At 30.1% G+C, this 18,655-nt stretch overlaps 1 protein-coding gene across 1 annotated transcript in view; it reads left to right on the top strand.

Annotated features, from left to right (window-relative positions):
• The window catches only part of LOC106868360 (agrin), a gene marked incomplete at its 3' end in the record, with an annotated part of 738,012 nt that overhangs the window by 380,977 nt on the left and 338,380 nt on the right, over positions 1 to 18,655 (top strand). Inside the window, exon 5 of the mRNA XM_052968462.1 lies at positions 6,652 to 6,891. Coding sequence (XP_052824422.1) covers positions 6,652 to 6,891 — 240 coding nt within the window. The remainder of the gene's footprint in view (positions 1 to 6,651; positions 6,892 to 18,655) is intronic.

Below are 18,655 nucleotides of genomic sequence, written 5' to 3'. Positions count from 1 at the left end.
AATGGATATTAGTGTCAAAACTCTTTTAAATTTAAAACTTTGGATATATAACCAAGGAGAACGATCCTTAAGGAGTCTACTTTAGACTTTTTGCGGTGAAATCTCTTGCTATATTGGTAACAATTACATGTTTTTCTATGAATAAATATATATATGTGTGTGTGTGTGTGTGTGTGTGTGTGTGTGTGCGTGTGTGCGTGTGTATGTATGTGTCGTGAATTGCTCAAAATATAAAGTAGAAAAGCAGCCGACAAATGATGAAGGGTCATTTTTTTATGTTGCTTGTCTTGTTTTCCATTTGTTTCTTTCATTGTTCCCAAAAATAGTTAGTATTCCATGTTTTCGTATTTCTTGTTGTTTACTTTCTGTGGTGTCCTGTGCCCATATATGCATGTGTATATACATATTTATGTACATATATGCATGCATGCATATATATTTATGTATTATTTATATTATTATTTAATTGAACACCACACATCCATTTCCAAGTATGTATATAGATATGTATGTATACAAATATACACACACACAGAACACACACTCATACATACATGGACATACACACACACACACATACAGAGTAACACACATTTGCTCCACAGACAACCCCACGTATACACACATACACATGCATGCACACACAGATACAGGTACACACTGCACACAAACACACACACACATACACAACATATACATACACACACACACATACTTCAAACTACCAGTTAAACACTTTTCTACTGACCATTCTCCTAAGCACATGTGAAGAGACACTCACAAGAGAGAGCAAATCCTACCTAAAATTCCTACTGTAAATTCTTCCTACGACATTAAGCGACACCAAGACCTTTGGCATTATGTCCTGCTTGAGAAGAAGACCCATCAAACCAAGCAAAATCACATTCATAGCAGATACCGATGTCTCACAAGTTGGCACCCATGCCAGTGGCACATAAAGGCACCCATTACGCTCGCAGAGTGGTTGGCATTAAGAAAGGCATCCAGCTGTAGAAAACCATGCCTAATAAGCCTGGAGTCTGGTGCAGCCTTCCAGCATGAACAACAGATGTTAAAGGATGATGATGATGATGATACATACATATATATATGTATGTATTTTCATCGATGAGTTCTTGAAACTTGGTTATTTTCCCTAAAACTATATATTTTATATATATTTTATCTATAAAGCTCAATTTAATTTTAATTTTTTATAAATTGATTTTAATTGAGTTTTTACCTGTAATTTTGGATTTTGTCCCTAATATTATTATGTATGTATGGATAGATAGATAGACAGATAGACAGACAGACAGATAGATAGATAGATAGATAGAAATATAGATAGATAGATAGATAGAAATATAGATAGATAGAATGATAGATAGATAGACAGACAGATAGATAGATATGCAAGTAGCCATGTGAGTCTTATACAACTAGAACCAACTCTGCCACAACTTTTTTTCTAATACCTTAAACCACACATATCTTAGTGATTCCCTGCTCCTTGGATTTTGTAGATTTGTGAGTTGCATGGTGACCTTACTAGTGCCAGTGTCATAAAACAAAGCATCCAGTAAAATGGTTAGTATGGTGAGGTGGTTAGTACTTGGAAGGGCATACAGCTATAGTAACCATGCAAAAGATGATACTTGATCAAAATGCTGTCCTTGAACCCACACATACCTCCCACACACACACAACACACTTGAACCCATCAAGTCCTGTCAAACCATTCAACTTATGCCAGCATAGAACATGTACATTAAATGACAATGATGCTATATATATACACACACACATATATTACATATATATATATACATACATACATACATACATTTATATATATATATATGTATATAATAAAAGAATTTGAATAACACACATATTATGCTGTATATATGATATATATTAACAATCCTTGATATTTATGTTAGGTTTGACAGCTCAAATGTTTATAGAAAAAAAGAAAAAGTAACGTTTTATTTTGTTTATCCTTAAAAAATCATACACAAATTTTATAGACCAATCTCATTTCGTGCATAGTACTCATTTAGAATACACTATCTTTTTCTGGGAAGTTCAATTATGTTTTGTTCCTTGAGAATTGCTCACATGATATTGCAAAATAAGGTAAATATATGTTCTTGTTACTGAAGTTGCTGACATGTCAACCTTCATCATACAGACTTATGATCAAATGCATTCTAGCAATGCATCTTTTTTTATTTTTATGTGTGTTTTGTTAGGACCACATTATGTAATGCATCTTTTCCTTTTGAAAGCAGATACATTCACCTAAGGGACTTGAAATATGTATCTATATCAACTCATGAAAACTGAAGTGTGTAATACCAATGAACCTTACATAACCTCATCAAAATTCCTAGCCTCTTGTTTGTTTTTAATAGTGTTGATAGAAATAATCTGCTAACTTCCTCAGCAAAGCACCATATAGGCAAATTTGGATCATCTCTAGTACATTGTGAAACAGCATTCAGAAAATTATGTTTGATTTCCTCTGTCAGAAATATTTGTTTTCCAAGTATTTAATCCTTAGATGTGTAATGAAATAGCTGTATGAATCCTTTTGCTGTCTTACTTTTAGCAATTGTAATGCAAGCCAATCTTTTTGATGTTTGCCAGGGTATAGAATATTAGAGGAAAATAAAATTTGCCTTTCATAAATCATTCCTCAACAGAGTAACACGTAACATGTGCAAAAGTGTCTTATTCCAAACATTTTCCTAACTTTCTCTTGTTATTTATGAGTGAAATTGAAATCTCTAAGGATCTCATTTTCAAGAACAAAAGAGCTATCATTTGTAGAACTCTTTTATAATTCCTACCAAAAATCTTGTATTAAACAACTTCTTTGTGTTTGATTATATTCTATTTGCATTTGATGCTTAACCCATCATATAGAATATAGTTTTATTCTTATGATATATGTGATGTATAATAAGAAATTTTGTAAATAAAATGGTTGATGAATTGTACAGTTTGCAGGATATAGTTATGGTTTTGTTATTTGTTTATGATATTTCATTTAAAGTTTCTTCCACCCTGCCTGTCATTATTACATTTTCTTGCTCGATTCATAGCACCAGCTTGATGTGTATAATTAAAAGTTGCATGTGTATATGTTGCCATTGTAAAATGATGCATTAATCTACATAGTAATTATAAGATAGATGCCTGTCTAATTATAACCTGCATTTTTCACTACTTAAAGAAATTCTTCCTAATATTTTGTTTGTTACTGACTTAAATACTACTTGTGAAACATATTTAGCCTACCATATATGACTAAAGGTTTTTTTTTTTATCCCATCTCTCTTCAGCAATGTCTGAGAGAAAGGTAAAAGACAATCTTTATTCAATTTGATGATACTAGTCTAATTAATCTCCTGAAAATGCTCCAATATTAATTTTTTTTTTTTTTTTACTTTGTGTTGTAAAAATATGCTGGTATATTTTTACAGAATTTGTAAAGTCATCATTATTTAAAAATGAAACAAATGCATAAAGAATTTTCATTATAGAATAATCATTCATATTTTATCTAATACTCTGTGTGTGTGCGTGTGTGTGTGTGTGTGTGTGTGTGTGTGTGTGCGTGTGATTTGTATGAATGTGTATATGTATGCATAAAATAAGTATGGCACATATAATTCTGGATGTAATTTTGATATCTGAAGAGAGTGATAATTTTCTAAACTGAAAAACAGCACTCACACCATATATTTCATTACATTGTCAAACAAACATGACCTTAGACTGAATAGTTTTTTGTTTTTCTATTTATTTCCCTGATAAATACTGTGAGATTTTGTTTTCTACTCTATCATAAATATTGAAAGAGTTTATTGATTAACAATACTGAAGATAAGACAGTAGCAGCTCACCTATTGTGGTGGCCATGACAGATAATATTTCAAAATTTGCATTATTTCTTCAGTTATATTACCATAACTAAACTCCATTTTCATCAATCGTGGGGTTATTTTTTTATTGAAAGGAAAATATTTTCAAGTTTTCTCATCATTCTCAAATATATTTTCAGTTTTGTTTCCTTTTTTAACTTAATAGCAAATGCATACAGCTGTTACTTCTATTAATAATCAGTAACATTAAAATAACAACACATGTATGTATATTAACTATAAATATTGCAAATAAGCAATGGAAAATGGTTTATATACCAACTCCTTATTAGAAAATTTCATTTAGAAAATACTACAATCAACCAATGCATTTAGAAAATGAATATTCTTTCTGAACTGCTTGGTAGTAAAACAAATCAATAAATTCATTCTCCCTAAAGCCAACTTGCTATTCCCTCCCTTCATTTAAATTGATTATTTCTCAAAATACCCAATAACTACCTCAATCCATCACCTTTTCTACCCTACCTCAATAACTCTTATCCTTCTTATTTTGGGTATGCTATGTCTCCTTGAACATTGCTACTGGCTATATTATCTAGTTTCCTTGACAAGACAGATTCCGATCAACCTGCAATATGTTACACATTCTTATAATAGAAATAAAATTAATGGAAATACTTCATAATAGCTGTTACTATTATGGAGCTAAATAAGCTCTTCACATTGCTATACCTGAAAAAAATATCTACCATGATTATTGAGCAGGCATATTTTATTTTATTTTTCTTCACATTATTAACTATTTTGAATTCTAATTCTCAATAAATAAGAAAATAAACAAAAAAACCTAGACCTCAGAGCAAATATTGATTCTATTTCCCACAGTTCGAATTAGAAGGAAGGAATAAACCAGTGTTTAAGAGAAGTACACTATTTGTTACAGATTTTCTGTATTCCCTGCTTGCTATCATTTTGTTGGTTGCTTCAGATATATATATATATTCCTTGGCTTCCTAGCTGACAGAAAGCACCACACTCTACTCTGTCAGACAGTTGCTTGTTGAGGAGGAAAGGGGAGTATGTATAAGAAGCAAGACTGCCACTGCTAATATTACTGCTGCTACTGCAACATTTAGCATGCAGCTATGGCAAATCGACACTAGCAGAACAGAACGGCTGGTCACATAATCAAAAGTGAATGTAGTCAGGTGGTTATTGAAAATTCTAATCTACAGAGTATTTTGTAGATTTTTTTAGTCTCTCCAACACCTAAGCCTAATGAAATGTGACATTGAAGGATACTGGTTAGGAAAGAAGAATATGTTAATGCTCACTTACTACCATACCAAAAAGAAAAAAATCACTCTGGCTTCTATCAGAACTATATGAAGAGCAGCTGTTAATTTGAAATATTACTTGGGAAAGCAACAAATATTTTAATCCAGATTATTGATGGAGATAATGAAAATGTAAAACCGCATCACAAAGCGAATGTGTTATGAAGTGAAACGTTAAATATTTAATGTTACAGCATCATCTCATTGTACAGTGCTACTGCAATTATTCTGACTACTAGAATCGGATAACATTCAATACATATATTGTTATTTATATAGAGCTCACTTTTCTTTCTCACCTCTTTTTTATCGATTCTCTACATTGCTATTATCGTCTATATCACTTCCTACTTCTTCCTCTCTAACTTTCTTTCATTTCTGCCATCACCATTCTAATTGAGATTGCTGCTCTGTCATTATCAACAGATGACTTTACTAACAAATTTTCTAAACCTACCAATCTGGTTATGAATGCAGTTTGAGAAATTATTTACTGTGGTTGCTGTGGTAATTTGATCAATGCTAGAATGCTACCAAACATTAAGCAAGCTCAACTTGCTGCTATTTCTATCAGTAGGATGTCTTTTATTACCACCAGCTCATATCAATACTCCTGACAACACAGAGTTGAGTAAACAAAAGAGAAAAAAGTGATGCATTTGGACTTCCCTCATTTGTTGTTCAAAGAGCAGCAATATTATTCTGATTTTCGTGTGTACTATTGCACTAAGACTCTGAAAATTTATTACCCACCAAAATGTTTGTTATTGACTTTGTGACATCTATTGGGTCATACTAAATCCTTTCACTCATATTCACCTAACATCAAAGCAAGTCAAAGGAGTAAATTTTTACACATTTCTTCAACCCATTAAAATGCTTTCTTAGATACACAAGACATAAATAGATATCCATAGTATTTACTTTAGCCAACTGAAAGCTTCGCTAAAAAAACAAAAAAAGATAAAAAAGCTTTCCAAATAGTAGTCAACATTTAGCTCACATAGCAATCAAATGAATTGAATTATTACTGAAAGATTTCTAATACCCTTAAAAGTGAAGACAGATATTCATATATGTATATGCATTAACACACACAAGCTCATATATATATATTTATATCTACAATCTTTATCCCAAAGAGAAATTATGCTGGTTTTATTACATTTATTATTACAATTGTAAATACAGAAACTATTCTATAGGATATTATTTTCAAAACATTTTATAATTAGAAAGATAACAACAATCCAAAGTTGATGCTGAGAACAGAAGGATGTACCAGGATTTCAAATTGTCACTTCGGAAATTTTCATTCGAAGTCGTTACATTTTCCTCCCTAATTACATTGATTTTACTGTGCCTGTTCAGTCTGTGCAATTTTCAGCCGGCTAATGCCTGTTACGTTTACCCAGCAGATATGAAGGACCCATGCGAACAGAAGAAGTGTAGCTTTGGTGCTGAATGTGTACCCTCATTAGATGGGTTCAGTTACCGATGCCAGTGTCCCAACCGCTGCAACACCTATGGTGACAACATTGGTAGCACCCCAGTTTGTGGAAATGATGGAGTAGATTATAGCAACATGTGTGAGATGCGCAAAGCAGCTTGCCAAGAAATGAAGGACATTAGAGTAAAATATTATGGGAAATGTGGTAAGTATTTCTTTAATTAATATTCAAAATTAATACTAAATATTAATCTGCATTATTTTTCTAATTATACTGTTTCCTCTAATTTTCTATTACTCTAAGTATTTTTATCACTTTTTACATACTTATTCAATTAAAAGATGTTCATAGATTGTTACTAATGTTATTCTCTAGAACTTTCTTTATTCAGTGCATGTTTTTAATGCAGCAATTTCCTAGGATGTTGTGTAAAAAAACTGTATCAATACAAATATATTCTGATGTATTTTTCATGGAGGCTTGCTGTTAAAATACAACAATGTTTTAAATTTTTTCATAGTCATTTCTGCTACTTTATATAGAAAAAATGGGAAATTTTGTTACCAGATCTGTTTGTCTCTCATCAAATATCTACTGATGTAAATTATTCTTAGTCAATTAGCCAATATCTTCTTCAAAATTAATAATAATTCTTCTTCTTTGTACTGTGAAGTCTTAAAACTATTAACTTTCTAAACCAATATGGTGTCAGATTGAGCATAACTGTCAACTGGGTTGGCACCAAATATCTATACCAAGTATAACATCTGAGGATGAGACAGTTATCTAAAGGTGAAAGCTAGATATATGATTTGTTTTGGCATAGGTTATTATAACATTTCACTATCTGAATAACTGAGGTAAATTTTAAAATAAAGTTTTGATTCTTGGTTTCCATTTCATTTAAAAATGGCCATGTGGAAAGAAACAGTTATTCATTTCAATTACTCTAAAATAAATTAAAATACTTCGTACAGTTAAAATATGATAGTACAATGATCAATATTTTATTGGTTATTATCCTGCATTTCAAATAAGTATTTTAGATACTGTTTATTACAAATTTTATGTTCTTGCTTTCTTTAAAATATGTTTCTGTAAACATGCTTAAGTAAATAAAAAAAAAATGATGAAACCAGTCTGTTTTAGAGTTGTATTAAACTATGTATTTTTATAAGTTAGATTTTCAAGAAATCAAATTCAGTATTAGGCCTGTTTTGTTCTGATTAGTAACTAATGTAATATTGCTAAATGTATGCTAACTGTTATACTAGGTAAGTTTGGCGTAAGCTATGAATTGCTTTTTTCATAATTCTTTCTAGATTTTATTTATAATCTCCTCTTTGTTACTCACTCTTCATATAACAAATCTTTCAATAATCTATTTTTCTTATGTTCAGTGTCCTCATGTTTGAGTTGTCTGAATACAAATGATTGTATATCATAACATTTCTATATTTTAATGTACTCAGCTTTGTCTAAAAGCAATATGTCATTTGTCAAAATGCCATTTTTTATGACCATACCCAACATTATTTATTTTTAAAATTATTTTTGTTTTAATAAACATCTTGCATATACAGATTTATCATAAAATATATCTATTTCTTTAAATTATTTGAAAAATGTGAATGCTTTGTAATTTCTGCAAATATTTTAGAACAATATGCAATATTTTTACAAATTGTCTGTTTGGTTACGGATTGAAAATACATGTGCAGTACAAATGAAAAAGCTTGAGTGTTCCCTATCATTGATTACTTCTGATGTGAATTACAGTTCAGTGTTCTCTCAAATTGAAATATTTTCTTACAATAAAACTTTTATTTATACTTGAAAATATATCTAGTTAAACAAAGATAGATTCTGAGGATTGTTCTCCTAATTCACAATAATATTCTCAAATATTTTCCGTTTTTTTACAGTTTGATTCAGTGGTCTCCTGTACCATCTTTATTATTTACCTTTTGCATTAAGTTTTTGAACTCCTTATCAATTATATATTTATCTTATGAGCTAATTCTTTTCTCCATAAGAAGTTGGATTTTCCATTGTGAACTAATCTCACAAAAACACAGTAGAATTTATGTCACAGAAACAATTAAATATTACAAAATTATTTTAATTTGCAAAATTTTGTATATATAATTTCAAAATTCATAAGAATTATAAGTTAATAAAAGATGATTACAGATTTTAGCTGCAGCAGCCAGTTATAGCTGTTATATTTACACCTACATATTGCAAAGGATGAAACCTCTACTCCTACATTCCAAAGGATAGTGAAACAAGAAGAAAAGAGAACTGCATTCATTTTGATTTAAAGTGTAAATGATTAGATATTAGTTAGTATAAATGCACAATATTACCAATTCAAGCCACTATTTATGCAAGAATAAAGGATAGTTATGTAGATTAACAAAGAATACCCATGAAATAAAGCTAATATTTTGACATTTTTGGTTAACACTTTTACCTTTGTCAGGTGACATAATACACAGGTTATTAAATCTAATATTCCATCACATGTTTTCACTCATTACTTGATAAACGTCAAACTAGATTTATTCACAATAGAAGTATATTGAATCAGCAGAACAAAAGAGCAATTTTTAAAATACAGATTTCAGTTTCCATAGTTTTCAAGTTACCTACCTTGTGTGTCATAAAATATAAAATATGAGAAAGCAAATTTCAGCCTCACAATAAATTTGGATAAATCAAGGAGGATACTCCTTTGTGACTGTCCAGTTGTTAGAATTAGCAGCCAAGTTTTATTCAAATCACATCCTATTCTCTGAAAAAAGAAAGGACCTAAATAATATAGTCTTAGATACAATATGTCTACATAGGAAATAGGATAGTCACTGTTGAAATACTTTTTATCATAGTTAAGCTCAATCAAGTTCACCTAGGGTCTAATCAACATGTTTGATGGAAGTGCAACTGGCAGATATTTTTAGTAGCATTAGCATCTCAGTGCTGTTTTATGTTTAAAAATTAATGAATCCTTGTTGAAGAATTTGGGAAGGATACCTATGAAGGAAAAGTAGATTTTTGACAGCTGCTGCTATCAACAGTGGTCAGAATATCAAATTTCAAGGCTGCATAGCAATGGAAGAGAGTGGTACCTGTACAAGAATGAAATTAATTTATTGTGGTTGACAAAGATGTCTAATGAAGAGTAGACTGAATTATCTTCCATTTTGTGTTTTCTACTATACTTATTCTGTGATTTTTTTTTTCATGAGAGTCAGTCTCAGTCATGCTTGGAACAAAGTATAGTTTGACAGTTAGTGTCTTAATATTGGCTGTGATCACAATGGTTTATGGCAAAATGTTTTCTTAGACATCAACATTTTCCCAAAATTCTTGCTTTCTACAAAGAATTCCTTTCTTCTACATATATTTATATAAAATTCATAAAATTCGTTCTTTTTGAACCCGGTTTGTAAACTGGATTCAAATAGGACATATTTTATAAACAGCTTATAAACAGTTGATCTATGAAGATACATTGCAGAAATAACAGCGTCATCATCAGGCTCAGTTATTATTGTTGGTAAATAATTGAGATATATTCTTTAACGTGATAGGGTATTGAGCTGGTATTATTAAAACCAATGAACAATAGAAATTGAACCATAAGGTTTGCATGCTATATTTCATTAAAAGTTTGATTAATTAATCTTGGCTTTCTAACTTGAATGACCAATTGTGTGTTATGTTGGAAAATAGATAGTAACAGGGTCTACATTTTCAGAAGCCTTATTTGATATTTCTCAATTGAAGCAGCACACAGTATACAACTGTCTCAGAATAGTCATATCTAATCTGTAGATGACATAAAACATTCAATACTATTTAAAATATCGCCAAGTAACTTATCATTAGGTCAAATGATTTTACATCCAGTTTCACTTTATTATAGAACTGAATTTTAAGATCAAAGATGCAACTATTAATATGAATAATTAACTTCTAAATTTACCTTTGGAGATTGTATGTAATAAAAGATATCATCAGCCAGAAAAATAGAAACTTAAACCATAAGCTATTTATTATATGAATGTTGCAGTATTAAGTCATTGTATAAATGTAGAATTGGTTTGACACAGGTAACTTGTTCTGATGTTGAGGCTGTACATTGATTCAAACTTCATTCAGGTGCTAAATTCCTTTTGCTTCTTTGTGTTTAAATACCTCTGAATTCTTTCTATTTAATTAAAAATATGTCATGGAGTATTTATTTCATAAGCAATCTACTTTAAAAGAGATTTAGCAACAAACTACGTCAAATGATTGATAGAAAATGTATCTTTTCAAGACAGCAATTAGCTTATTGAGAATGAAAAAAGGGAAATATATCTTAAGAATCATAAACTTGAATTAGTTGAATTTGCTTTTCAGATGTGTTCTTCAATTTTACTATCAGATGCTTAATGGTATCTTGTTCGCTATAACATTGGTAGACATGATGTCCAAAATGAAGAATTGTATTTCATATAAAATCTGAATCAAAGCTGCAAAGTTTATTTTTTGTTTCCTCAAACTAAATTGTTAAGAGAGGATGCATGTATACATGTGTTTATGTTCAGAAAAATGAAGTGAAATCAATTTATTCGTATTTTATTTAATATATTTTGTCTTAAATCTTTTTACTTAAGTTGTAGAATCATTAAAGCATAAGTGATATTGTTCTAGCCCCTTGTGTTTTGGGTTGAATTCCAGTTGAGAACAACTTTGCTTTTCATCCCTCTGAGATCAATAGCATAAACTATCAGTATTTGACAATGGATTGGTTGACACAATGAATTGAAAGTATCATTATAGAATACATTTGTATCTGTTCTAGCTCTCTGTACTCTGAGTCAAAATCCCACGCAGTCAGCTTTGCCTTTCATCCTTTCAGAGTTGATAAAATAAAATACCAGTCTAGAATCATGGCTTGATGATATTTGGATGTTAAATGACGATAGCTTTAGTATTTGTTTTGCCTCTTTGTGTCCTGAGGTTTTGGTGGTAGATGTAATTCATTGCCTAGTTGGTTTTATTTTCATTTAGAAAGAAATAGGAAACATACTTTCACACCAGTGACCTGACTTGAATTCATGCAACAGATAGTACTAATCTCAAAGGCTCTGAGAAAACAAAAGGTCGTAGGTATTGTGCATCCCTCTCAAAGTTAAGTGATATAAATGTATTAAGCTGTATAAACATATTCTCAATCATAATAGAAAAAAGAACTTAAATTGATGTAAAAGTTATTATACAAAATGAATTATTATATTATTGAATATTCAATTATCTAAGTGCATTCACTATTATGTAATAGAAATAATGTTTCATGAAATAATTAACTTGTTAAGTATTAGCCTTGATTATTTCATTTGTTAGTATGTGTTAAACAGAATGACATGGATCAGATATTAAAGTTTGAAATTCTAGCTACTGGCTATCTTAAAAAATTATGAGTAACTAATTGCATATAACCTTCAACATATAAAATCTTCTAATATTAACCTCTAACATACAGAGTTAACAAATCATTGAATTAGTTATAATATTTCTTAATAATATATTTTGTTTGAAATATGTCAGAAATGAGTGTTTTTATGTTACATTCATTTGTATTTCATTTGTGGTTCGTCAGTACAATTGTTTTAGGATATTGCAATTGCTTAGGCTAATTAAATAAATCAAAGAAATTTATCCTCGCTCACTCTTAATTTTCATTATCACTATGTTTCATGACTGCCGGGAACTTAAAAAACATTTAGTGATTCTGTTCAAATCTGCTTCAGTGGTATTTCTTGACAGGGCATGAAATTCTACATTGCCTGGGTTCACCTGAGCAAAAGTGGTAACCATGTATTATTATACTGCATAAAGAGAATTCTTTTTTCATAATCATTTAATTTTATAAGGCTAAATTTGAACACCAGTCTGCTTGATTGTTGTCAGTCTTAAAAGAATTTATTTTTAAAGTTACCACTTATATAACTTCCCAGAACTGTTATTTTGTAGATTTGGATATCATTATTAGAGAAATCGTTCTGAAAACATTGGCCAAAACAATAATAGACCTTATTGAATGAGGGACTATCTTGATATCATAATATTCACTTTATATCCAGCTGAACATCATCTTGTCTTTCAAAGATTGTATTATATGTTCCTGCCACATTAGATAATGCAAACTGTTATAATTCTCTGTATTGACAATACTTTGGAACTGTTAACAATGCCAAATCGTTTTGTAAGCTCTATACAACCACATTTTAATATTGCCTATGATGGCAGCTAAGCACAAAGTATAAACTGTCATTACACCTATTCAAAATCTAATTTTAAAAATTTTTCTTGTTTTTAAACTAATTCCCTCCCTTCCCCCAACTGTATTTTCTTGATTTTTGTTTTGGTAGACTGTTGACATGACATACTAATGGTATTGGTTAAACGTTTCTTTTCTATAGAACAAAAAGGAGTGGGGGGGGGAGAGCAATGAGTTAATCAAGTGACTTCTCTTTCTCTATTTCCTTTGTTATTAAATCTATAAAGCAATAAAGAAAAATAATGTGAAAAGATTTATGTTACAAAATATTTTGTTCTACATCTAAAACAACATTAAAAGTGAGTGATCAAATAATCAATATTTGTTCTGCCCTCCAACATTTTCTTAATTAGATACAAAACAATTAATGGATTGAAAGCAAAATAAAACCTATTTCAAAACAGACACAATAGGTTCCACTGAAACAATTTCTTTCTTACATAAATAACTTGAACATTTCTACATTCAGAAAACTGTTAATTAGAATCACAATAATTATTTTCATTTTAGATGATTATTCTATTAAATAAAATTAAGAATATTATTTTAAGTACCTGTTCCAAACCTTTTACTTATAAACGATATCCAAATTGATAACATATCTTTCCAATCTCTAACAACTATCAGAAATCTACTTGTATTGATTTTTTTCTTTGTGTGGAATGTTTTGTATGGTTAATGCTTTCACTGCTAATTTATTTACTTTACACTCCATATTAGTTTACAATTTAAGCAGCAATTTTGTTGAAATAATTCCATGGTAGTCACTCACATACAAGCAAAATACATTGGAGAATAAAACTATTCTCTGATACAAAAAATATCTTCTTTTCCATTGGTTTTAATATGCAAACATAACAACGGCGTTCTTATAACAATATGATTGTTTATTTCCTATAGACATATGATAGCTATAAATATTTTAATTATCATGAATATAGAGGAAAGCATTGCTTTCTCATTTCACTATGGTGAGAGTTGTGAAATTGGTGCAGCTAGTGTACTAGCATCAGGAAATATCTGAGTTATAGCCAACAAGATGCAGAACTGCATCTAATGTTTGCTGTACCCAAAGCACAGCTTAACAATAAGTAGAGAATTAGATACAACAAATACTTTTGAATTAAGTTGGATAATACTGGTAATTTACGAGCACTGGAAACCTTATGTTTGCTTATGATGGGCCACCAACTGAATACTTTTAGAAAAAAGGAATTTATCAGTTAAGCAGATAATTTCTATTTTGATGTCTCTGATCAAATGAACTCTGCCAGTTGGAATATAAGAAAGGAACAGTGACATACATTGAGGACATATTTAGATAGTTTAGATATTTATAGTGATCAGTTTGTTAAAGCTGAAATATTTATCCACTTGGTTGTGAATGTTAAGTTTTATTGAGGGAGTTTTCACAGGAATTTTTGTTGTTACTTATGAGTAAGTATTGAGAGTTTGTTTTGAGAGGGAATTCTATAAGTCAGAAATTATTCATGAAGTATAGGAATTTGATGGTGATAGTGCTTTAAAATAAGCAATATTTGCATTCTGGGGTTATTGTTTGCCATTATCATGTTAGATCCTTATTGCGAAGGAGATATTTGAATAACCTTAAAGTTATCATTGATGAAAATATTGGATATAATTATGGATAAAAATATTGTATTTAAAAGAACTGAAGGAATGGATAATTGTGTCAACTGAACAGAATGACTGCTAACTTACAGATCATTGATGAAGAGGAGAGAGTCTGGAAAATGAAGAAGTGAAAGTGGGTCTTGTGTCATGGAGAAATGAGGAATAGAGTTGAAAAATTGTTGAAAACTTTGGATTTAGGTGATTAGTTGAAAGCAGATCCATAATTGGAATGGATTTTAGGCAGGTTGTTTATGAAGTTTAACTTCTGCTCTAGATATGTTTATTTAGTAGAGACTGAGATACAAAATGAACACTGAAATCTCCAAATAATTATACCTTGTAAATTCAACAACTGCCTCATTTGTAGTCATAAAATAGTTTATAAGCAGAGAATTACTACAGTTGCAAGAGAAAAGGACAAAATACCTTGTAGTATTTGCTGTGGTTCTCAATATTTTGGATTCAAATCCTGCAAAGGCCAGCCTCACCTTTTATACTCTCTGGTAAAATAAAATAATGCACCATTCCAGTGAAGTGGATTGGCAAAGTTGTGAAAGCCATAAGATAGTATCTTGTGATATCTGTTCTGGCTCTTCTCATACTGAATTCATGGAAAGTAAATTTAAACTATTGTCCAGCTTTGTACAACAACCTAGGACTTTGCTGCTGGTAGTGGAGTTAAGTCTGTTGCAAACATTCATTCCAAGATTCACGTTTGACAATAAATCCCTCTTTGCTTTCCTATCATTCTTGGGGACCATGAGAAAAACAAAGCATCATAGCGGTTGTCCTTCTTTCCCTCACCAAATGGTCGAAAATGCTGTTACAAAGTATTTTCAAGGTTTGTAAGAATCAAATTATTAGAAATATTTATATTTCATATCTACAAACTGAGATTACCCATAGAATTATGAAATTTTGTTATACATTAAGGTGATTATTGTTGATTAAGTAATAAAGAAATAAAGTACAAATTGGTTAATAACAGTTAGTTTCCACTAAGCTAAAAACATCTGCTGAGAAAAAAATGCAGTTGCTTGTTTTGTCTGTTTCACTTGAATCATCCTTCTACATATATCTATACACACACTCCTATACACACACTCCTACACACACACATACTAAGGAAGATCAGATGCAAGGAGAGGAAGAAAGAAGAACGGCCAACTTAGCATTATACTATAAACTAAAGAAGATTCTTGTAGAATGTTTCTTAGCTGTAATACTCAGATAGGTGAAAATAATTAAAGAAGAAATATAAATAACTTGAAAGGTCCTAAGATGAGAATATATAAATTTTCTTGTTCATAACTTATAATGAAACCTCATTTTAAACCATAATAAATTTTGTTTTCCTCTCCATTTTTTGGTTGTTTATGATAAATATTATACTTCATGAATAAACTCTGTTTAAAGCTTTACTGCTACCGGATCAAATTAATTTAAATTGATTTTTCTAAATTCAATTTTTAACAACTTCTTTTTCAATTTATGAAACTTTTATTGTTTTTGGTGTTCTGATAATCATCAAAAGCTTGTTTAATAATGTGTACCATTAACTGAAAATGTATCTTTAATAAAACTAAATACTTTATTAATAGTTGAATGAATATCTAGCATATTTTCTAATAAAACATGAAAATTTATCATTAACATTCTTTGCAAAGGTTTTGTATTTTTAATTCTCAAGTAATTTAGTTTATTTCCCATCTGCTATCTTTATGTTCAAATAGTTGCTTCAACAAATGCATCATCCTTTAGGTTTTTAAGTTTACTGCAAAGCAACTTAAAAGGAAACCAATTCTTTAAACTTTTTTTTTTTTTTTTTTTTTGGTGGGGAGAGGTTCAAAGAACTATTCATCTGTTAAAACGTATTTGAAGAATAAACTTCCACCTTTGAACTCATTCATTGTAATAACTTAAGATACATTCTTCCTCTAATGTCACTCTTGCTCTGAATTTACTCAAAAATCCTTTCATATTCATATAGATAAAATAGGAAAGAATTTGCTTTGTTCAATGATATAAACCAATTTAAGGTCTCACAAGAATGCAGGTCATTACTCTCAATCTCAAAAATATTGTAACTTTTTACTCAATTATATAACATAGGACTGATATTGTATACTTGTTTCCTAATTTCTATTCATTACATAAGTCTATTCAATTCTATGGTCTCGTTGTCATCCATCAAATTGCCTACATTATCTGAATATTGAACATTGCCTATTCTATTTTATTTCTCTTGAGAAACAAATGTTTCATGGCTAAATTGTATCAACTCACAACGAAATAATTGTGAATTTGCAGTAAAATTATCAAAGACATAAAATGTACTTTCATTCAATTTAAATATATTCTATCCTCCATCAGGTTTAGCTTAGAATGTTGACATAAATCTTCAGAAATCATCATCAAATAGTTAATCCCCGCCCCCTTCTCTCTCTTTCTCTCTACTGTTGATATAATTAACCTCATCATTACTCCATTTCTATCATATTTCAATTCATACGATCTGATATATATATATATATATATATATATATATATATATAAAGATAAAACATCATTTTCAAGCATGATATTGGCATTCTTTCTCGTGTATACCATCTTCTCAAATCATGGCACAATTTAACTCAGTGCACATCTATTTTTGATTCCTGTGTCAGTATTTTCCACTGTCCCAAATACATTGACCAATACCTTTGATACACAGCTGCTTTCCTAACTCACTTCACTCAGTAATTTATGTACCTTAGAATAGTATGTTTGACCCTTTGCACTTAATGTGAATTTGTATTACTATAGAGCATCACCCTTTATTTTCAGGCGGAATTACTGTTTCCTAAACTTCTTCCACTTCTATCAAACTCCATCCACTAGACTTACTCTGCTCAGATTTTATTTAAGTACATTCATAAAAGAATGTTTATTAAGATACAAAAGCAAAACATAATTTTCACCTGTTATATGTTCATTAAGTTCATTGCATCAGTGCATTTAAGGTATTTAATGTTCCTCCTCTTTTTCAATCCACCAGAAATTTGTACCCTTTGCTTGTCCTGAGAATATAATATCTATATTCTTCCTACTTTATATCTAAGTAGCAAGTGATTTGCCTGATCACTGTTACTAAAACCTTATTGTCTGTTATGTTATCTTCAAATACATTGCCACAAGCCAACACTTTCAAGTTTCAAATATCTTCCTTTTATAGTTCTTTGATTAGTTTTCCAATAACACTAGCTTGTTGGTTTACAGAGATTTCACAGACATCCACTTCTGAACTATAATGATGAATGGCATATAGGAATGAAGAAAAAAAAATCATCAGTAAATATTTCACATAGACTTCCTTGCAGACCTCATTGCCAATATTCACTCTTTATAGTATTCCTGAATGATTCTCAGGAGCAATTAACATAAATTTAGCTTATTCATTGTTCATCAGACTAAAAATGTAAGAGCCTGGTGAAGGCTTCTTGCTTTTCAAGGGATACTCTAAACTTGTGCAGAACAAATGTGGAATTAAAACGAGTGGATGCACATGCATATCCAAGAATTGAAAGATTGCAATCTTGACCTAGTTGAGATTTTTTTATTCAGCTTAAATGCATTAAAAATGTTCTGCTTGTGCAGTGACTAAAGAGTCTAAGCCATCAGATGATTTATTCTAGATGATGACTTATGTAAACAATTTATGTTGTGGAACCATAAAATATTAGTGCAAGGTTGGAAATATATGTGTATCAACACTTATCTATACCAATAACTATCTATCTATCTATCTATCTACATATCTGTGTATATATATATATATATATATATATATATATATATAGACATAGTTTGTGTGCATACAAACATGCACATACACACACATATACATATACATATATAGGTACAGGCATGGGTGGGTGGTAAGAAGCTTGCCTCAAGTCGACGAAAGCTTTGTGAGTGAATTTGGTAGACAGAAACTGAAAGAAGCCCACAATATAT

The sequence above is a fragment of the Octopus bimaculoides genome, chromosome 6 (assembly GCF_001194135.2).
Source record: "Octopus bimaculoides isolate UCB-OBI-ISO-001 chromosome 6, ASM119413v2, whole genome shotgun sequence".
NCBI classification, from domain to species: domain Eukaryota; kingdom Metazoa; phylum Mollusca; class Cephalopoda; order Octopoda; family Octopodidae; genus Octopus; species Octopus bimaculoides.
Note: the sequence above shows the minus strand (reverse complement) of the source record. Positions and strands in the feature narration are given on the sequence as shown.